The sequence below is a fragment of the Gopherus flavomarginatus genome, chromosome 13 (genome assembly GCF_025201925.1).
Source record: "Gopherus flavomarginatus isolate rGopFla2 chromosome 13, rGopFla2.mat.asm, whole genome shotgun sequence".
Taxonomy (NCBI): domain Eukaryota; kingdom Metazoa; phylum Chordata; order Testudines; family Testudinidae; genus Gopherus; species Gopherus flavomarginatus.
Genome location: NC_066629.1, coordinates 28,292,427 through 28,314,162, shown reverse-complemented (window position 1 = coordinate 28,314,162; position 21,736 = coordinate 28,292,427). Strand labels below are relative to the sequence as shown.

General features: G+C 54.3%; 1 protein-coding gene across 3 annotated transcripts in view; it reads left to right on the top strand.

Moving 5' to 3' along the window:
* The window catches only part of LOC127033746 (transmembrane protease serine 13-like), a 92,488-nt gene extending 75,352 nt beyond the window's left edge, over positions 1-17,136 (top strand). For 2 of the 3 annotated variants that reach the window (XM_050921906.1, XM_050921904.1), the window contains 12 exons: positions 2,036-2,213; positions 3,353-3,463; positions 5,754-5,876; positions 6,747-6,876; positions 8,600-8,692; positions 9,705-9,748; positions 10,804-10,963; positions 11,886-12,058; positions 14,052-14,150; positions 14,834-14,976; positions 15,233-15,385; positions 16,440-17,136. In XM_050921906.1, coding sequence (XP_050777863.1) covers positions 2,153-2,213; positions 3,353-3,463; positions 5,754-5,876; positions 6,747-6,876; positions 8,600-8,692; positions 9,705-9,748; positions 10,804-10,963; positions 11,886-12,058; positions 14,052-14,150; positions 14,834-14,976; positions 15,233-15,385; positions 16,440-16,454 — 1,305 coding nt within the window. In that variant the 5' untranslated portion in view covers positions 2,036-2,152 and the 3' untranslated portion in view covers positions 16,455-17,136. The remainder of the gene's footprint in view (positions 1-2,035; positions 2,214-3,352; positions 3,464-5,753; positions 5,877-6,746; positions 6,877-8,599; positions 8,693-9,704; positions 9,749-10,803; positions 10,964-11,885; positions 12,059-14,051; positions 14,151-14,833; positions 14,977-15,232; positions 15,386-16,439) is intronic. The other variant, XM_050921907.1, reaches the window with a different exon arrangement.
* The last annotated feature ends 4,600 nt before the right edge of the window (positions 17,137-21,736 follow it).

Genomic DNA, 21,736 nt, shown 5'->3' with positions numbered 1-21,736 from the left:
AAGGGCTCAGGGCTAGGGCGGAGGATTAGGGTGCCGGGGGATGAGGGCTGTGGCTGGGGAGGAGGGTTTGGAGCGTTGGAAGGGCTCAGGGCTAGGGCGGAGGATTAGGGTGCCGGGGGATGAGGGCTGTGGCTGGGGATGAGGGTTTGGAGCGTTGGAAGGGCTCGGAGATGGGGCGGAGGATTAGGGTGCCGGGGGATGAGGGCTGTGGCTGGGGATGACGGTTTGGAGCGTTGGAAGGGATCAGGGCTAGGGCGGAGGATCAGGGTGCCGGGGGATGAGGGCTGTGGCTGGGGATGAGGGTTTGGAGCGTTGGAAGGGCTCAGGGCTAGGGCGGAAGGGCAGGGGAAGGGCAGCCTGCCCTGCCATTAGCAGATTGTGGCACTGGGACCCAGCAGCAGCAGACAGCAGTTCTGCCGGGAGCCGTTCCACTCCGGCAGCAGGAGCAGGCAGGGACACACAGGGGGAGGGGTGGCAGGTGGAGGCCGGGACCCGCTCCAGGCAGGGACGGGGCAGCGCAGGGGGGTGACCCGCAGGGGCCGGGCCCCAATCCAGGCAGGGCCGGGGGAGAGACCCAGCTCCAAATATTGCTGGAGCAGGGCCCCCAGCCCTGAATATTCCGGGCGCTCGGGCACCCCAAATATATATAACCTGCCACCTATGGCCGCCTGTCCTGATGGTGGAACGGCTCTGCCTTCTTTCACTGGCTGAGTATTCTCCCCACAGGCGACTCTAGACATTTCGCCGCCCCAAGCACGGCGGCATGCCACGGGGGGTGCTCTGCCGGTCGCAGGTCCCGCAGCTCCGGTGGACCTCCCGCAGGCTGCCTGCAGAGGGTCCGCTGGTCCCACAGCTCCCCCAAAGCCACGGGACCGGCGGACCCTCTGCAGGCAGCCGCCGACGGCTGCCTGCCTGCTGCCCTTGCGGCGCTGGCAGAGCACCCCCCGCGGCTTGCCGCCCCAAGCACGCGCTTGGCATGCTGGGGCCTGGAGCCGCCCCTGGTTTGAACTCAATGTTTATGAGCCATAAACATATGACTTGCTTCCCCTTTGCAGATACAATATGAAGGGGCTGACTCATAGCAAGTTCTGGTGGTTGCTGCACCATTCCTGGGTTCTCTCACTGCACAAGTGACATTTTCTTTTTGCAAGTTCTCTGTTACATGTGACTTTTTTACTGCTAAAATTAGCAAGAGATTTGAAACAGAAACCACATTAGCAGCAAAAACCATGTTTATTCTAAATTCAAAGCTCAGGCTCTGCCCAAGGAGAAATGGGGGAACATGGCACACGTATCCGGATTAAATTAATAAAGCACTCAGGAGAGATGAATTTGAGTAGAGGAGATAAATATCCGGTCCCATGTTCACACCAATCAGTTGTGACATAATCGCAGAGCAGCATTCCAGGGCTCAGGAAGTTTCGGGCTTGGAACACCAATTATGAAATGTTACTAATTAACAACTGGAAGTTACATTGGCATTTTCTGAATGAGTGACTCAGAGGACTTATATAATGATAGAGACTCAGTTTCCAAACCTGGGTACATAAATTGGGGCACCTAATTCCTCACCTGGGTGCTCACATGGACACTGAGGCACTGTACGGGGAACCGAGCCACCAGTGACTGAGCTGAGTACCAAACGTTCAATCAGATGCCCTGAGCTAGGTGATCAGCTTGAAAAATTTGTTTGGCAGCCTCCAAAAGGAGAAAAAGCAGAGTGATGCAGTGTGATTCTTTGCAAAGATGCTCAGCGTTTTTCAGCTCTGCAAGAGCTCTGGGAAGAGGCACCTCTAGGGCTTTCTTTGCCTCCATAGGCTGGCCCGTTGTACCCTGGAGGTACATCATCTACTGAGATGTTCAGCTACCAAAGCCAGCCAGCTCTGTCAGAAAGCCATGTTACTGGGATTTCCTGGCTGCGTACATTGGCTCTTGCTTCATGAAGCCAAGTCTTCTAGTTGTCCTTGGGCACCCAGGCTGGCCTTTGGGAATCTCCAGCAAATTGTGTGAGTGACGGTGTGTTCTTTACCTACAGATCAGACTGGCTCTGTCAAACAGCAGCCTCCTTCCCAACCCCTATGCCGCGTGAGCCAGTCACCCCATCGCCACCCCATCTGCACATCCACGAGAAAGGGTCCGTGGCAGCAACATCATGCCGTGTGCTCCAGAGTCTGGACCGGCTCCACCAGGCTACGTGGCTTGTGACAACACAAGTAAGATGGGTGGGGCAGGTCTCTTGGCAGCTACAGCTACTGGGAAGTCCTTGCTTCCTGGAGAGGTTGGGCATGTGCTTCCAGCCAGCCCTGGAATTGTGAGCCCCAGTTGTTCATGCATTAGCTCCCGCCACCCTGAGAGAGCTGACTGGGAGATGGGACTGGATGGTGCAGTCTCAAATGGACTGCTGCCGGCGACTATGTCCTGTCACCCGACTGGCTAACAGGAACAACCTCAGCAGGAAGCTGGCAGGCTCCCTGCAGCCTGTGGGATGCTGTGGCAGCAGTGGTAGGAGGGGAGGGAATGCGCTGGGGTGTATGTTACCCTCCTGCAGAGCAATGTGTAAGGGGTGTATGTTACCTCTTTGCACTCACTTAGATGCCTGTGGCCTGGCTCTACCAACGTGTGAGGGAGCCAAGCCCCATGGCAGGCAACCCCGGCTAGTGTCAGGAGCTGTACTCACAGCACCTTGTGCATCACCTCTGCACCTGGCCCAAGGGCGGGGTGCACCCTGCTTTTAGGAATGGGGAGGTGACGTGGATGTCCTGTACATCCTGCCTGTGAGAACCAGGGCTTACACTAAAATTACCCATAGTGGGGACAACGATGGTATGGGCCAATCTAGCCTGGAGGCTGCCAGTTCAAATCCAGCCCACATGTGCCATGACAGAGAGCTGCTGTGCGGCGGTCTATGTAACATGGTTTCTGGGTCCCAGAAAATGCTGTGGTGAGCCGCTGGGCTGTCAGTCTCAGCAGAGGGACCAAGGAATGAAGGTGCTAGGAGAATGAAGCCTCTCTCAGCCCTAGCAGCAGCCTGGGCGCATTGTCAGGAGAAGCCTTGGGATGCCTCTGCCCAGGCTGCTCTAGTCACAGTGGGAAGCAGCTAGCCTGGGATCCCTGGGCTGTAGCGGGAATGGTGTGTGCTAGGGACACCTGCTTCCCCACCTGTCAGAAATGACGTGCCTGCTGGCGAAGGAGCAATCGCACATCCCCAGACACGCCTCCACGGGCCTAGGTAACACAGCTACCATGTCCAAAGGGTTGAATGTCCCTCCTCTCTGTTGGGGAGGAGCTTGGATGGGAATGTTTCTGCAACCATGTGCACTAGTGACTGTGTTTCTGTCATCTCAATCCCCAGTGTCCCCAGCAGCAAGGTGCAAGGTCTCGTCGTGCATGGGCCAGAAGAGGCTGGTGCTGATCCTTTGCATCTCCTTTCTGATAGTCCTGCTCATTGCCCTCATCCTGCTCTGTAAGTCCTTTCCCCTTTGTTAGCCTCCAGCAAAGCTGGCATGTCCTGGGGTGCAGACCAAGTTCCTGTGTCCATCCAGGGGCTTGGCCAGCTGGGGGAAATATGTCACCTAGCTTTGGGTTTGGGCAGGCCAAGCACAGCTACTGGCCTGCCAGCAGGGCTCTGGGACTAGAAATGCTAACAGGAGGGAAACCAACACCCTGAAAGAAGACAAGTATTTAAGGGCCTGATTCAAAGCTCACTGAATAAATACAAAGACTCTCACTGCTTCCAGTGGGCTTTGGGGAGCCAGAAATGAAAACCATTTCCTCATTCTCGCATTCTTTAACCTTCCCAGCATATGCTACCTCTGGCCTGTCCCATCATGCAGCGAGACATAGGTCTGAGTTGTAAAGCTTGCATCAGCACCCATGCTCCCCTAAAGTTCAAGGCTGTTCAGATTTGGCCCATTATAGAGGGAAGCATGAGCTGGGATTTTCTGACATGGGTCCAAAGTTTCCCCGAGACTGAAGATAGTTCAGATCTGATGTTCCACTCTGGGCTCAGCTTAATAGACACGGACTAGAGATTTATGGTCCGTATTTTCTGTGTCATATACAACCTCTTGGTTTAACACCATTTATTTGAGACTGATAACAGACTAGAAGGGAGTTAATTAGGAGCTCAGCTGGTCCCCACTCCTCCTAGCTCCTCCTGTCAACTCCAGCCACAGCCTGGGAACTACAGGCTAGCCCCTAATGGCACTGCCTGGCTGTCAGAAGGAGGCAGTGCAGCTGCAGTGCTAAGGATGTGATTCCTGGAAAGATGGCCCAGGTGATGGGATGCCTCCATCCTTCTATTTCTTGAGTTTTTCTGACATCTGTTGGACACCTGGGAGCAAAGAATTTCACTAGGAAATTAGAACAACATCCTCTTCTCTTTGTGGCCCTTCTGCCTAGTGTTTTAGATGTGACATGCACCCAAGTAATCAGAGGCAGATGGTTAGGTGTTTAGATAAACCCAACACTTTCCATTTCCTGCAAATATTTTCAAGTGTGGCCACAGTTATCAGCACAGTGCTTCCTACTCTGAGTTAATTTCTGTGCCAGGAACACAGCCAGCGGGGAATTAGTAAAAGCCCACCAGATGGAAAGGGAAACAGCAGCAGAGACAGGAAAGATTTTACAGATAATGAAGAGGTTGGTTTTTTAAACTCTGTTGTCAAATCTAGCTGCTAGTTTTCCTTTTATCAGCTGCATTATTGAGCCCCTGCAGTATCAAGTGGATTTAGAGCATTTTTACTGGGCGAGTATTTTGCAGATGCAAATTAAAACTGTGTGAAGTAAGAATGGATGTTGAATGGAGCTGAATCAAATGCAGCAGTTTTGGATTCCAGGGACGAGGGTGGGGATCAGGTGAACTAGAGATTGGCCTAAACCGAACTCTGGATCTGACCTTGAGATCCCAGGGGCAGAACCCCGGCTCGGAAGATGCCCAGTCAGGTTTGGCCCATAACAGCCTGAGGTTTGAACTGTGACCCATGATCCAGGCTCAGACGTTGCATCGAGTGTTTGGGCTGGGCCCATTTCCGCTGTGAACTCTTTTCTGGGTGTCGTCCATGTGGATTCACATCCCTCTGAGCTCTGGCTCAGAGGTGCCCAAAACTGCAAAGGGAAACTCAGTCGACTTCCACCTGCTTCCTCCTAGTGACCACCGTGCTTTGCTTGAACCCAGCACAAACCATAAATGGGCCACACATCGTCTGAGTCCGTGACCCTTAGGGGCTGAGCCTGGCTGCGTTTCCAGGGGGCCAGTTCTGGAGGTTTCAGAACGAGTTTTGTCTGTGTCCTGTTTTCCAGACAGTTCCTCATGGAGGGTGGGGGTTGGGGTGGGGGGTTGAGTCGAAAGTCACTTGGTTTGAGTGTGGGGGCACTGGAGGGAGGGGCATCAGGCCAAGTGATCCTGCTCTTCACTGCTTTCAAACAATGGCAGGATTACCTTGGGGCAGGATACCATGTGAGGGGGATTGTGCCTAGGGAGCATCCTCTCCATGCCCCTCACCGGGACTTTGGAGCAACCACAACGTGACTGCTCCCAAGAATCCAGCCCAGGTTTTGCTTGCGGCAAATAAATGCCCATGCAGGGAATGCCCAGCGCAGGTCTGGGAGTGCGACCATGCCCAGCTGGGTGTCTGGGATGAAGGAGCTGCCGGGTCCAGGATGAAATTGGCTGGCAGGAAATATCCCCTCCCAGCGCAGGTGACCTCCCCCCCATGACTGTCTCCAGCTCTCCTCTGTGTGTTTGCTTGCAGTCCTGTTCTGGCGGTCGAACACCGACTTTCTGTACAAGGAGCCGGCTGAGAGCTGCAGCCACCGAGCCGTGCGCTGCGACGGGGTGGTCGACTGCTCCCAGAAGAGCGATGAGCTGGACTGTGGTAACACACCTGGGACGCAGGGGTCCCGCGGGGTCAGGCTGCTGCTTTCATCCATGCCCTGTCTTAGGGCCCTGTGCTCTAGGCTCTGAGCGAGCCCCCAGACGTGACCAGGTCCCTGGGGTAGGAGTTTGCACTGATGCCAAAGACGGCACAAGGGCACGGGGCCCAGGGAATGCTGAGACCCCCTACGTTTAGGACCTGGGAGGAGCTGGGGCCCCTGGCATGAGAGGGGGCAGCGGCTGGGCCAGCAGGGTGTAGCCACGGACCTGATTTTTGCTCTCATGTGTTGGCCAGTGCCTGAGGCTAGTGCATGTGATGGCTCTGGTGAGGCCTGTGTGGGGTTAGCTGCTGCTCCCATTCCCAAGGGGATTCAGAACTGGCACCAATTGCACACACACGGCACTGCCGACAGCCCTGCAGGGAGGCCAGGGCTGGAGGGGACAAAGGGGTTGGGCTGGGCTCTTCCTGCACTCGTTTCCAGTGAACAGGGTGAGGCACGTTGGCCGAGGCTGCCCGGAGGACGCTAGTTCTGCCTTAGGCTGCCCCTGCCCCCTGCTGTCGCCTGGTGCTAGGGTGGAGCTCACTGTCACACTGCACATCGGGGTTCTCCTCCCCCCCTCTCCCCCCGTGGCCTGGCACCTGTTGAACTCTGTCAGCTCAGTGGGGCAGCTCCTGATTTACACCTGTGGGCAGGAGAGGGGAATCAGGCTGGTTGTTTGCCAGCTTTTGTGCACAATCATGACACAATAGCACAAGTTCAGTCCTGGTGCAAGGGGGCTAGGCTCGGGTGCCTGTCTAAGGGTGAGCTGGAGCTGCAGATCTGCCTGGAGCCCCTGCTGATTCTGCTGTCTCCTTCCTTCGTGCCTGCAGTGCGGTTTAGGTGGGATCAGTCTCTGCTCCACGTCTACTCCAGCACCGAGAATCAGTGGCTGCCTGTCTGCAGCAATGCCTGGAATGACTCCTTCTCCAAGAAGACCTGCCAGCAACTGGGATTTCAAAGGTAAGTCCCCAGGGACAGGCACTACGTGTGCAGTGATGGGGGACGGAAGCCAGAGGAACCCAGCCCACACCTAGAATGACCTGCTCCCGGGGTCTCCGCATCCAGGGGGAGCTTTCCAAAGGCACAAGGGAGAGTGAAGTGCTCAGCCCCCAGGCACTGCCACTGGGCCCCTACCAGCCCTTTGTCCTTTGAAAGCAGCAAAGAGTCCTGTGGCACCTTATAGACTAACAGACGTTTTGGAGCATGAGCTTTCGTGGGTGAATACCCACTTCTTCAGATGCATCCAAAACGTCTGTTAGTCTATAAGGTGCCACAGGATTCTTTGCTGCTTTTACAGATCCAGACTAACACGGCTACCCTCTGATACTTTGTCCTTTGAAAATCTCTCCCACAACGGCTTCCGGCCACCAGGTACTCCCCCCTCCCTTGCCATTGCTCTGTGATTGCTAGCTGCTGAGGGTTGCTTGGACTCCTCCTTTTTCTCTCTGCACCTTCCCTGTATGGTGTTTGCTAAGTCACCCTGGGGTTTGCAGCCAGGGGAACCTGAGCTGGGAATGGCAGGGAACGGAACTGCCGTGCATGGCTGTTATTGGAAGGGGAATCAAGGGGCTTGCCTACAGTGGGAAAGCCCTGTGTAGCTGTCCCATTGCAAACTCCCCTCCAGTGCAGACGCTCAGTACCCCTGCAAGAAGTGACTTGTACTGGTGCAGGTTACCCAGGTTGTTTACACAAGCAATTGTGCAAATAACTTTCTACACTAGTGCAGTGCCTCTGTACTAGGATTTGCATCCGTATGGCTAACCTGTCAGTGCAGCGATGCAAAAATCCCTGGGATAGACCAGCCTTAGGTCTAGTGCAGGGGTTCTCAAACTGGGGGTCGGGACCCCTCAGGGGTCGTGAGGTTATTACATGGGGGGGTCGCAAGCTGTCAGCCTCCACCCCAAATCCCGCTTTGCCTCCAGTATTTATAATGGTGTTAAATATACAAAAAAATGTTTTTAATGTATAAGGGGGGGTCGCACTCAGAGGCTTGCCGTGTGATAAGGGTCACCAGTACAAAAATTTGAGAACCACTTGGCTAGTACAACCCACGTTAGGATCTTTGCCCCCTCTACTGGCTGGTTCACATCAGACTACTACAGCTGCCAGCTAATGGGTCTGTCTTCATTGCACCTAAACACCCACAGCTGGCCCAGGTCAGCTGACTCAGGCCCATGGGGCTCAGGCTGTGGGGCTGTTTCATTGTGGGGTAGATGTTTGGGATCAGGCTGGAGTCTGGGCTCTGGGACCCTGCGAGGGGGGAGAGTCACAGCAATTTTTAGCCCTGCAGCCTTAGCTCCGCAAGCCCAAGTCAGCTGAGTCTGGCCAGCTGCGGCCATGCCACGGATCTTTTATTCCAGTGTAGCCGTACCTTTGAGGCCCTTGCTGTTTGCTCTGAGGGGCTTGGGCTCCAGCCCCTCTGGTGACCCAAGCAGGCGGTTGTCATAAACGCACAGTGGGTGAACACCTAGGTTCTAATCCGGATTGAGGGACTCGTGAACTAGCGGTTTGTGGAGTTCAAGTGCCAGGACCACATCGCAGTTCAGTGTGAGAGGCAGCAGTGGAGGGGAGATGCCCCCTCTGGCCTACAGGATTTTAGCCCCTCTGCTGCATGCCTGATTTTCCCATTGCTGAGCTAGAGTTCAGGAAACCTGGCAGCATGACGTGTCCTGTCTCCTCCCAGCATGTCTCACACGGAGTACGTGCCAGCCTCCTTCCCTGGCAAAAGCCTCACTCTCACCAAGGAGCATCCCACGATCCAGCAGAGTCTCAACAGGTAATGAAGAGGATCTGTTGCCTTTTCCCTGCTCTTCCCCTTGTCCACTTAGGGCCCCTCTCTGCCCACGGCACTGGCTGCACGGTCCCCTCTGAACTAACTTGGGAAAAAGGCCTGAGTTCGCTGTGGACACCGGAATGAGAACCCCTGCTCAGTGCAGAGTGGTCAGCAGAGCAATACGATGCTGGCTTGCCTACAGAATGGGAGGCAGGGATGGGCACCAGAGATGATTAGCGGCCTGGCAAGACGGGGCTCTTGGCTTTAGAGAGGAGATGGTGATCTGTCGCTCTGGCCCAGGCTGGCAGCCCTGCTCAGAGGGGGACACACGGAGCCCCTCCACCATGGCAGCTTTTCCAGCAATTCCAGGAAAGGGAGAGGAGGCCTGTGGCCGGAGCTCTGCAGGGGTTTGATCCCCTAATGGGATGGGAGTGCTAATGGCCAGAGAAGCAGTCTGAGCAGTCTCCCGTCAGCTGGATTTCTGAGAGAACCGTGAAGTGCCGTTAGCTCCTGCGCTTGTTCTGCAGCGGGAACCCAGACAAAACTTCACACACCCCCAAGGAAAGTCAAGGCAGGTCTGAGCCTGCTGGAGAGTGGCCCATGCTTTAGCAATGGCCCACGGGTGCGTGGTGCTTTAGGGAGCTTAAGCTCCTTGGAACAAACAACTCTGGTCTCACTTTACACCAGCGTAAATCTGGAGTGGCTCCAAGATAGTCAGCTCGTGTCTGTCTGCCACTGTGTGCACCTGCCAGGGAGGGAGCTACAGCTGCGAGACAGAGAGAGGCAACCTGAAGGGATTTTCTAGGAAGTAAAGGGGAGACGTGATCTTGTAGAGAGAACTCCCATTCCCCTCTACTGAACAACAGGAGAGCATCTGTGTTACTTACATGCTGGCTGAGCAGGTCAGGACAGGCGGGAGGGTGAGGGACCATCCACTCGGACTCTTTCTCTTGTGCTGTCTCAGCGTGGGCCTGTGTTTGACTTTGTCTCTTGTTTGTTTTGTTCTCTCCTGCAGCTCCAAGTGTCCCACGGGAAAATACGTCTCCCTCCGATGCACAAGTAAGAGAGAGCTTTTACCGTTGCCATAAAGCATAGACATGGTGATAGGAGAGCTGAGTCTAGAGTGGGTCTCGAAACCACTCAAATAACTGGTGTGAAAATGGTTTGAAATTGTTTTATTGGGTTTTGAAAATGTTGCCAGATCCCAGTTTCTCAGCATTTGGTTGGAAAAGTGAGAGAATTTTCATCCAAACTTTTCAGGGTTTTATTTTTTTCATTGAAAATTTTCATTGAAAATTCAAAATTTAACTGAAGTTCACAAAATTTTGATCAGCTCAACTGATCTCTTGTGACATCATGTCAACTGCCATTTTTTCTTTATCAAAGTTTATCAACATTTATCAAAGTTTTACACTGTTTGATTCTTTCTTTCTTTCTTGGCAGACTGAAAATATCAGTCTGTGCTATTGTCTATTTATGGGCTCCCTTTTCTGTATCAAAGTAAATACCAGGGGCCTGCCCCTAGAACTGGTCATCTATTCTACTCTACTCATCTTTGTACCCACCTGTCTGTCTGTCACAACTCACGGGTTTTTAAGGTGTCTGTCACTGATATGTAAACAAAAAAACCCTTTTCTTATCCCTCCAGCTCAGTGGAATATATATTACTTAGCATAATAGCTACCCTGTTTCTATGTGGGTATAAGTAATGGCCCATGCAATTCAAAGCCGCTGGGGTCAGATAGTCCAATTGTCCAGCTGGATTGAAAAGTGGAGGCTGAATGATTTTAGACTCTCCTCCCCGGCATGCAGCCAGCATTGTACAGCTGTCTAAGGTATTACTGGGTTCTCTCTGTAGTTCCACTGAAGCAGAAAGCCACTGCCACAGCTGGGGGCAGGATACTGGAACTGATGGGCCACTGATCTGGTCCGCTGTGTTATCCGTTAGCACATTTTGCTAGGTGCGCGATCTGTTACGTGATCCTGTAACAAGCAGCTGGGCCTGGCCTGATTTTCCTGTTGAGGCACCTGACTAAGCTAATGGACCTTTTTGAGTTTCCCCTCAGGCTTCCATGGGGAAGATTTGCCTCCTCAGCTTGTTTCTCTTCCTCCAGGCTGTGGACAAAGGACTTCTGGCCGGATCATTGGGGGGAACGAAGCTTCGGCGAGTAAGTGGCCCTGGCAAGTTAGTCTCCAGTATGGGCTGAGCCACATCTGCGGGGGGACAGTCATTGATACCCAGTGGGTGCTGACAGCTGCCCACTGCTTCTTCATGTAAGTGGTGCTCCTGCTAACTGGCTGTGTTGGCTGCAGCCAGCAAGGGTTGGTTTGGCTGCGGCTGGTGAGGGGAAGGGCCTAGGTGAGGAAAACCGGAGAAGATGGGAATTATCGGCAGCCATGTTCCACTCTCGGTCACAGTGTTGAAATGCAGACGGACTCTGCTGGAGCTTGAGTCACTCTGGATCAACGCTGATGTCACCTGGGATCAGAATTTGGCTCCCGCTCCCTGCTGGGACTTTGGACCCGAAACGGGCAGCTGCACCACAAGAGCTAAGGCAGAATTTCCACTAGCTGTCAGCCACTAGAGGGCAGGATCACAGCTGCGTTCCAGCCCAGGCCGCCTCCTGGAGCAGCTGCAGCAGCCCATCCTTGCACAGGCAGCCGGTTTATATGTAATTATTGTAAGGTGGGAGCATCCGCGGCTGGGGGGCGCAGACACAAAGCCCACAGCAAACACGCCCATCGGGGCCAATGGCTGGAATAAGAAATCAGCATCCATGCAGAATGTACAGCCGAGATCTGTGCCGTAGATAAGAGAACGGGGAATTAGAGCACTGACCTGTGTACCCGGACCAGGCTCAGACATAAGTCCCGCTTGGATTAGGCTGAGCGACCCAACCCTCGATCGGCATGGTGGAGAAGCTGGTAGGGAGCAGGGTCTGATCTCAACAAAACAGGGAGAGGGCTTTTTGTGCCAAGTGTTTAACTCCAGTCCTTGAAACAAAGTGCTGGAGGGAGCCTGGAGTCTGGCCTGAAAACCCAGCCATGTGAGACAGCAGTGTTCAGTTCTAATCTGCTGGCCCCTGAGCTGGGCTTGCAGTAAGGGCACTGTGCAGAATCCCAGCATGGCGATGGCACTAGTTCATGCTGTTCAGGGCGATCACTGCATCACACTCCCCTTTCTGCGTCTGCTTAGGAACAGCGTCAAGATCCTCAATGAGTGGAAAGTGTACGCTGGGGCCTCCGACCTGCTCCATCCAGCCAAGGGCATCCCCACCGCCCAGATCATCATCAACTCCAACTACAGCGACGACCACGACGACTACGACATCGCTCTGGTGAAACTCGCCACGCCCTTAACGATATCAGGTGAGGCTAATTCCCAACTTTCTCAGGCTGGGAGCTGCAGGGCTGGTGCATCTGCTCGACTTGGCCAGCCAGGTGCTACTGTTCCTGGGAGCGAGGAAGGACTGACAGGAAGCTGGCAGACATTTCAGGGGAGAAGACACCCCTTGTCCCACTAAGTGGGAGAAAAGGGCAAGTACAGTCAAAATCCAGTACCAGGCGAGGCCTCTCCCAGTGATTCCAGATCTGAACTGTGATTGTTCTAACCGCCGTGCCAGCGCTGCCATCTGGCATGGTCCCACCTGCCTCCCCCGTCATAACCAGAAGCGGGAGGTTCTGTGTGCAGAACTCAGGTGCCTAAGTTGTTGTTGGTGCGTGAGGCAGAACAGACCCCAGCACCCTCTCCCAGAGCAGCTCCAGTTCCACAGGCCAGGCAGGGGCTAAGGCATCTTTTGGCAGTGAAGTCTGACTCCGAGCCACATGAAGAGCAGGGGTAAGAAGGTGCCGGATTTACACAGGCACTTTTCTGACTGTAATCACTATAAGGCCCAGCCATGTGCACAATGCTGGCTACCTGCAGCTGGCTACAGAGTCAGTGGGGCTTTATGCATGCAAAGGGACCCTCTGTACATTTGACGGCAGGACTGGGGCTGATAGCTGTCACCGGGCAGACAGGAGGCCGACGGGGTAATGCTGAGCTGTTAAATGGGTGTTTATTATCATCCCCCCGGCACCAGGGCATGTGGGGTGAACCGCCCTGCACAGCTGAGCCATACAGAGAACATCTGTTGATTTATACCTGTAAAAATGGGTCCTGGGAGCTTCGTAGGCATGTTCATGGAGCTCAGTTTTGGGTCTGGCTAATAGGATGTTGGACAGATGACCTAGGAATGAGACCCCAATAGCCCCAAATGAATGCACCCCCTGGAAGTACCATACAAATGCTATTACAGCCAAGACTTTTCCCCTCCCTCCGTGTAATCTGAAAACGGCTCCGTCCAATGCTCAGGGACCGGCCTGACAGCCATCGCCACGTGGTGTGTGCTAGGATGGGGCTCCTGGAGCACACAGGGCATGGGCCTCATGCCTCCCAGCCCCCGGGGAGGTGCGCCAAGGCCGATGTTTGCTGAGCCTTCTCGCTTGGCTTGGCCACAGTGAGGATGTCACAGGGTGGCTGGCCCCAGCTCCCTTGTGCTGGAACAGTTGCTCCCCTTTGTCCAGGCAAGGGGGCAGGGCAGACTTGGGCTGTGAAGAACCAGAGAGAATCTGAGGGAAAGAGCTGGTGAATCAGAGCTGCCTGAGCGAGGGGCAGGAAAAGGGGCAGGAGAGGGCTGCCAGGGCCAGGAGGTCTATCATGGGGGAAGGCAGGGGAGCAGCAAGAGGGGGTTGCTGGCTGAATTTCCCACACCAGAGAGGGCTGAAGGTGCAGGAGAAGCTGAGAAATGTACTCGCTGGCATCTGCATGCTGGAGAGCTGAACCCAGGGGACCAGTGAGGGGGCACGGTGGGTGCTCCCTGGTGCGGATGATCTCCCAGCAGAGAGGCTGGGAAGACTGGGTGCACTCCAACTGGAAGGGCTGGGGCAGCTGTCCTGGCTCCGGGACACAGGAGGGCTGACAGAGTCTGGTGTGGCGGAAGTTGCCGGAACATGGCATGTGTTACGTCAGTGGCTGAGAAGCTATGTGATTTGAAGGACTACTTGCCCTCGGGTGATATAGTGTAAACAATCCCTTTGCTTTTGTAAAAAATCAGCCCAAGGCAGAAGAGCCTGGCAGAGTCTCCTTGGGCTACCTGAGAGGAGAAACTGAGGCAGATGCACCAGTTCTGCCATGGCCTGCCACAGCAGGGCTCTCCAGGGGGGTCACCCATTGACAGATGGTTAGTGGGACAAGAGCCGACTTAGTTCCATCAGAGAAAAACACTCCCTGTGGAGGCTGCTGGAACACCAGTGACTGCAGCTGTTCCCTGGTGTGTGTCAGACTTACTCTTTCCTTGTTTGGTGTTTTCCTGTCTTCCAGGGCAGGTCCGCCCCGCTTGTCTCCCGATGTCTGGCCAGACGTTCCGGGCCGGGAGGACGTGCTTCATCACTGGCTTTGGCAAAACCAGTGAGGACGAAGGTGAGAGTGAGGACTGAATCCCTTTGGGGAGGGGCCACAGGCCTTGCCGTGGCCTCAGTCCAGCCGGGTGGCACCGCGGGGGAGCACCGAAAAGGCAGCTACGCATTGTGCTGTGGAGTACGGGGGGAGCCAGAATTTTCAGCCTGGGCCAATGACTCTGAGTGCCTCAGTTCTGGGGGGCCCAACCGGAGACCTGCTGGGCCTGATTCTCGGAAGTGCTGAGATGCTGTTGCTGGAAGTCCGGGGGGGCTCAGCACCTCTGTAATAGCAGGGCCCAGCGGGTCCACGATCTGAGGACCCTCAAAATGAACATGCCTAAAACTGGTGGCCAGTTTTGCTAATGTGACTTTAATCTGTGAAGCCACCATGAAGACGTCTGTGAGAGGAAGCCCAGTGGTCTGAATTGTGGAAACGGGGCATGTGATTTCAGAGACTACTGTTCTGTGGGCATGGCTAAGAGCCAGTGACCTCCCTGCTGTGGGATTCTGTAGTACAAAGAGCTCATTTGCCATTCAGTGCAATCATACGTTGCAGCGACCCCTGCGGCACCTTCGCTTATGGCTGTGATGTGCCAGGGGCCTGCAACGTGCAATCTAGCGGTGACAGCAGGTGGCCAGCGACTTGCTCTCGGTGTGTGAGCCAAGGGTACTGCTTCACCTGTCTCCTTTCTGTCACTGTTCCAGAGAACACCTCCCCAAAGCTGCGGGAGGCGGAAGTGAGCCTGATCGACTACAAGATCTGCAACAGCAGTAGCGTGTACGAAGGCGACCTGACCCCCCGCATGATGTGTGCAGGGTACTTGCAAGGAGGGAGGGACTCATGCCAGGTGAGGCTTCTACCAGTGTTAGTCTGGAAGGGCCTGCAGCCCTGGGCAGGGGTGGGGGTGGGCACCACATTGATCCAAAGACACCCTCGTCTTAGCACAGATGTGAACGAGCTGCTCCTGGAGACGTGCTGGGCACTGCACCTGGCGGCACCTCTGGAGTGTGCACCGGCTGTGCAGTGACCTGAGACCTCTGTGCAAACCAAGTGCACGGTGGGGTCTCTCTTCGAGTTCTCTTGACTCTGCCTTCCCGCTCTAGGGTGACAGCGGCGGCCCCCTGGTCTGCGAGGATGGCAGCCGGTGGTACGTGGCTGGAGTGACGAGCTGGGGAACTGGCTGTGGCCAGAAGAACAAGCCTGGGGTTTACACTCAAGTTACAGAGCTCCTCAGCTGGATTCACAGCAAAATGGAGGTGAGCTGGCCTCAGGACTGAGCTCCAGTGGGGAAAAGCACCTGCCTCTGCTCCATGTGTGCAGGCAAATGCTGTGGTCACCCTTGGCGAGAGCTGAGAATTCCAGATGGCTCCCAAACAAATGTGACAGAGCTTGGTGGCTTGAATCTTGTGCTGCAATTGCCATCAGCCCCAGGTCCCTTGGCAAAGCACACGGCTCCCCTCCAGGTAGTGCCCTGGCTTGGGAGCCCCTGTTGAAATAGAGGCAGCAAGAGGGGAAATGAGGAAAAGTGTGAACACTAGGTCCTCATCAGGAGTTATGGGGTGAAAGCTTCATCCCCTGCAATGCTAAGAGGGCCACAGTCTGCTCTCGATCTCACCCGTGTAACTCCAGAGTGATGGTGTCGAGCTCAGGGGAGTTACCTGAAGGCAGGATTTATCCCATTGTCTGTCGTTGCAGACAGGTGGTTAGACAAGAAAACAGGGTTTGGGCTGCAATAACGCTGCAGAGCTGTGGGTTCCAGGCTGGCCCAGGCAGCCATGATGAGCACCAGCCTTTCCCGGGGCCCTGTCTGCTCGCTGTGGGTGCTACAGATCCCCTGGCGCGTCCCCGAAGACTGGGGCTTGACTCAGTGCCTTTGACCAAAACAACCCTTCCTTGCGGCACTAATCTGCCTCTGTGCCACTGCCTATACAGGGAATTACGGCACCACTCTGCCTCTGTGCCGCTGCCTATACAGGGGATTACGGCACCACTCTGCCTCTGTGCCACTGCCTATACAGGGGATTACGGCACCACTCTGCCTCTGTGCCACTGCCTATGCCGGGGATTACGGCACCACTCTGCCTCTGTGCCACTGCCTATACAGGGGATTACGGCATCGCTCTGCCTCTGTGCCGCTGCCTATACAGTTGTGGTGTATCACAGCTCCACTGAAACCAGTGGGAGCTAGGCTGTGTGGCACATGGAAAGCAACACGACCCTGGAGCAGGTCGCTCCCCAGACCCACACGTGCTGCTTGAAGCTTTGGTGTTTCCTGTCTAACCTGTGCTCTCCTCCCATTTCTCTTCCCAGAGTGAGAGTGACTAAGGACGAGGCAGGCGCCTAGTGGGGCTGTGGCTTCTCCTGCTAACAGCTGCAGGTGCAGTGCGATCCTCTGCGCTGTTCTGCTGTCACGGGGCAAAATGCCAGTGATCGCCCTTCGAGCACAGACTGGCCGGAGGACTATGACTTGGTGCTGCCCTGAAAACACGATGCCTCCAGAACATTAAAGTCAATTCATGTTGCCAACAACCAAGATGGGAAATAAAAGCAGAACATCAGGGGAAATGTCCTGGTGGTGAGAACTGTGAGCTGGTGAAATATTTTCCCAAGGGAAGTGGCTGAAGCCCCATTACTTGACATTTAAAACTGGACTTGACGAAGCACTTGAAAATATCCTATAAGGCTCAGTCCTGCACTGACGGGTCCCTTCTGTCTTTAAATTATACAGTTCTTGTTGTCTTGTAAATGGAAACATCTGGCCTGTTTCCTCCAATCCTTCGCGTCAGAACCCGGGGGGACGGGCAGGCCAGTGCCGCAGGACATGGTACTGGAAGGGAAAAGGCTGAAACTCACACAGTTCAGCCCCTTTGCATTCTGCTCCTTGCGTTACAGTGGCCCCCACTTAGGACTAGGTGCTGTACCAAGCCCTGATCAGAGCCAGAGGCTGCCCTGAGGAGCTCCCTGTCTAAATGGACACAGGCTGGGAAAAAGGAAGGACAGTGCTCCCCATAGAGGGCCAGTGACTTGTCCAAGGTCCCTGGGGGTCAGTGGCAGAACCAGGTCAGCCCAATGCCTTAGCCACAGGGCTGCCCTTCACCATTCCTGCAGGCAGTAACATGTAGTTCTCCTGTCAACGTCCACATGCAGCTCCCTCTGCAGCTAACTGCCCATGTCATTAGAGCCTCTCGCAGTTGTCAGTGGAGGGGATTTGAACGATGTGTTAATGAGTTTTTTGTATCGTGTAGAAATATCTGATGGGGTTTTTTTTATGGTTTCAAAATGACCTGCCCAGCAATCCAGCTGGTGTCTGTCCCAGCACCGCTGCCCTGCTCCCTGCTGCTGATGTGGAGGTGCACTGCTGCAGTGCCAGATACAACACAGTGTGTGTCCTGGTGGACAGGATTACACATACCAGCTGGAATTCGGGGGAGGAAATCTGTGACTCCTGGGGAAGTTTAGGAGCAGAGGAAAGGTAGAAAATTCCAGATCTAATGGGAGCTGCCTTAAAAACGCACCAGGCAGCTGCCTGGCCAGAAGCAGCCGCGTGAGTGAGTGCGACATGGCAGAACCCAGTGTTAACAATGCGAAGTGTTCCAAAAGCACGAGTCAGGCCCCAGAAACCATGAGATTTTTACAAATAATCAGTGTTGGATTCTGTTCCTTGGCTATCTGACTGTTACACCTGCCAGGAGTCAGACTCCAAGTTTCCCTCCATGCCCTCCTAAGGACTGCCAGACCAAGGGCCCGTCTAGCCCATTGTCCTGCCATCGGCCAGGGCCAGAGCCAGTTTATAATCCTGTTTGCAGCGAATGGGACCCTAAACTCTCAGAAAGCACAAATTGAACAGAACCCCCCCCCCGATACGTTTTACTATCCCGCAGGCTAGAGTCCTGACTCATGATTTCTGAACGCTCAGCCGGACAGCATGGCCATGATGTGTTCCTGCCGCAAGTGCGCAGATTGGAGCCAGTTGTGCTAGGCTCTGTACAGAAACAGGACAAGGCCTTTGTCTGGAAACACAAGTTACACCAATTTAAGTCCATATCTAAACTGCGAATGAAAATGGTGCGTCGGTGTGAAAACAAGACCTCAGAGACTGTCCCTGCCCTGCCGAGTTCACAGTCTGGCCAGACGAGGGGGAGGAGACAAAGCATTTACCTGGCTAGTGTCTGACACCTTACACTTCACAGCATCCGCACTGGCTGGGGTGGTGCCTCTGACCGGAAACGTGTCACCTCCTGGTGCGGCGGAGGGATTGACTCACCCTGACCTACTCCTAGATCAAGCCAGCCAGCAAGAAGAGGTGACCAGCAGCACTGAGCCACAACAGCAAAATACCTACCGAGGCTGGAGTGTGACATGCCCCTGTAATAACAATACCCAGCTCTTAGGTAGCACCTCAGAGCCCTGTCAGCACCATGAGCTAGGGCAGGGGCGTGACCTGCCTAGAAAGGAGCTGAGCTGAGAGCTCAGGTCTGCTGACTCCCTGTCCACTGGACCCCACTGTGCTCTGGAGGAGGGGTGCAGGCCAGGCTCGACATCACCGGCAGGACACGCTGGGCTGAAAACTGGAGGAATTGCAGTCTGTATTATCCTGGCCTCTTGCTCTTAACCACAAACATGCACTAAAACCAAAACATCCTGAGAGTGGAAAACGTAATGGAAAATGTTGCAGGGTTTGTATACTACCCAGCCCTCTGGGATCTCAGGCTGAGTGCACAAACGGGCCGCACCGGTGTGGCTGTGTGTGGAGAGAGCAGAGCACGGGTTGCTGGGTGTGGCACCCAGCTCCCCTTTGCTGGCACACCCCTGTGTGCTGCCCCCAGCAGGGGAGTGTATTGTGGGCAGTGAGTGACCCAAACCCCACTGCCTGCTTGACTTCATGGACAGTGAGAGAGGAGGAGCCTGATGCCCCTCTCAGTCCTGCCAGTGTCCATGCCATTGTTAATGGAGCGAGAGGGTAAAACCAGTGTGCGGTCAGACCTGGGCCCACAGTGTTCACTCTTTAGCCCAGAGGCAGGCTGGCCAGTTCAGGCACAGGGCCGGTGCCCCAGCTTGCTCTGGGATACTGGGATGCTCCTTCAGCTTTTACAGGGGCTGTTGGGTGCTCTGGAATGGAGGCGTTTGTGCTCCACTAGCTCTAGCAAAGGCCTGGGAATGGAAGAATTCTTACGGGGTTTTCCTGTACGGCTCTGACCCAATGCACTGTGCCCTCCCAAGCAGCTGGCCTCCCTGGGCCTGCTGGTCCTCTCACACTGCTGTGGAACTGGTGTCATCCCTTTGACTTCAGTGGGGTTATTCCCAGTTTACAGTGGGGTGAGTGAGCGGAGAATCAGGTCCCCTGCATCTCACTGTGCCCAGCAAGAATATCTCCTGGTGAATAATGAACCAGCCCTGGGCCTATGTCTCTGATCAGATTTTCAGGGGAAATAATCTGAATGGCAAAGAGGAGGGAAGGGGTGCGGGTCTCTTTCTCTGTGTGCATCTGTGTCGGGTCGGGGGGGAGGGGTTCCCCAATTCTGAGTGCAAATAGGATTTAATCCAAGCTGTACATTTCAGGAACCAGCATTAACCCCCCCTTCCTTGAGAAGCATTAGCCGCCTGTGTGATTAGGCCCCATTAGGAAAGTGGCAGCAAATGTGCATTTAGCCTTGAATTTTCCTCTGCAGCCAGAAAGGTTGCTAGTAATTGGCTTTCTAAAGCCCATCTTCTTACTGCTGGGAACATTAAAGGGTGACCTGGAGCACTCGGGAACTCACAGCTTTCTTTGAAATGGACTGAAACACTCTCCTCCAAGTTGCCAGTGTCTCCTTGTCTTTGAGCTGCAGATGCCTGGAGGATCGCAGCCCTCTCAGCAGAGTAAGAGATTTGCTGTAATTCACTGAGGCAAGATGACTCTTCCTCCAACAGTTAGGACCCTCCCTGCCCACTAAAGCAATTAAAAAAGGGATGCAGCATGTCAGGGCTGTGTGGGAAATCCCCCGGCCACAGGGCATGCCTGTGCAGCTCTGCTGCTGCTTGGGTCTTCACAAGAGCTGCAGGAAGCCTGCTACTGAAATGAGCTGGGGAGAGTTTGTGATGCACTGCCGGCCGGTGTAGCCTGCACCGTGCAGGGCTCTGGCCGGGTCAGGAGTCTGCCTGGTGGCTGCTTTTGCAATGGTGCTTTGCACTGCACAGTGTGGTGCCAGCAGGCCAAGGCGCAGTCACTGCGCGCGTCAGCCACACAAGCGGGTTGGCTTGCTCTGGAGATAAGTGGAGGTCCTGGAATCCACCATCCAGCAGGGGCTCAGTTGGGAGCCTCATAAGCTGGGGCACTGTAGGGACCAAACCCAGATCCCACAAGTGAAAGATAAATGCTTGAGCCATTAGCCACCTATTCCAGCGTACAAAGGGCAAGGGTTGAGTCCACTCTGGAAGCAGCTCAGTGCATCAGTGCTGGGGGAGCCCCGTCCCAGGTCCGAAATGCAGTTTCCCATTGGCTAAGGCGTGGGATTGCTTTCTACTTGTTCTTGACTTTGGCTGGGAAGTTTCTATGAAAATCTTTCTTCAGTGCTCAGTTTCTGCAAAATCAAAAGTTTCCACGCTGCTTCATGGGAGTCTCAAGACAGCAGTGCATCATGAGAGATGATCTTTCTCTTTTTGGAGATACACCTATCTCCTAGAACTGGAAAGGACCTTGAAAGGTCATTGAGTCCAGCCCCCTGCCTTCACTAGCAGGACCAAGTACTGATTTTTGCCCCAGATCCCTAAGTGGCCCCCTCAAAGATTGAACTCACAGCCCTGGGGTTAGCAAGTCAATGCTCAAACCACTGAGTTATTCCGGTAGAGGTAATAAGTGCCATGGTAGAGGTAATAGATGCCATGAGGGACTGCGGTAGTGCAGCGGGTTACCATCCAGTGCTGAACTGAGCCAAAACAAAACACTGACATTTCCAGATTGAAACGTGTGGAGCTATCCATTCAGTGCAGAATGATGGTTCCGCTTTATGCCCTGCTTGGGAAAGAAAACAACTGGTGAAATATTGGAATGTCCTAGGGGCCAGAAATTCCTATTTTCAACCAGCTCTACTCCTGTGCTAAAAGACAAAAACAGCTTATCACGGGAGGACAAACACTTTTCACAACGCAGTCTCTTCATATCTGCTCTCCCAGTCCTCATCCGCAAAGGAAACCTGCCCCACACTTTCACAAGGTGAGCCTTGGAACTGAAAGTCAGAACTCAGCCAGACACGAAAAAACATGGACTTCATAGAGACACGGGTTTTATGGCTCATTGCAACACTTTGTAATGCTTCAGTCTGTTAGCTCTTAATTTCCCACTTTGGCTTAAGGGGTCTCCTGCAGCATGTGTGACTCCCTTATGCTGAACAATCTGCCCAGCTTGTGTTAAACTCAGACACGCTGGTCACCTTCCCCAGATCTGAAGAAGAGCTCTGTGGAGCTCAAAAGCTTGTACAGTGCACCAGCAAAAGTTGGTCCAGTAAAAGATATCACCTCACCTACCTTGTCTCTCTCATATCTTGGGACCAACATGGCTACAGCAACCCTGCAAACTATAATGCTAATGGTGGTTACTTTGATGGCCAAACTTCAGAAGTTTCACTTTG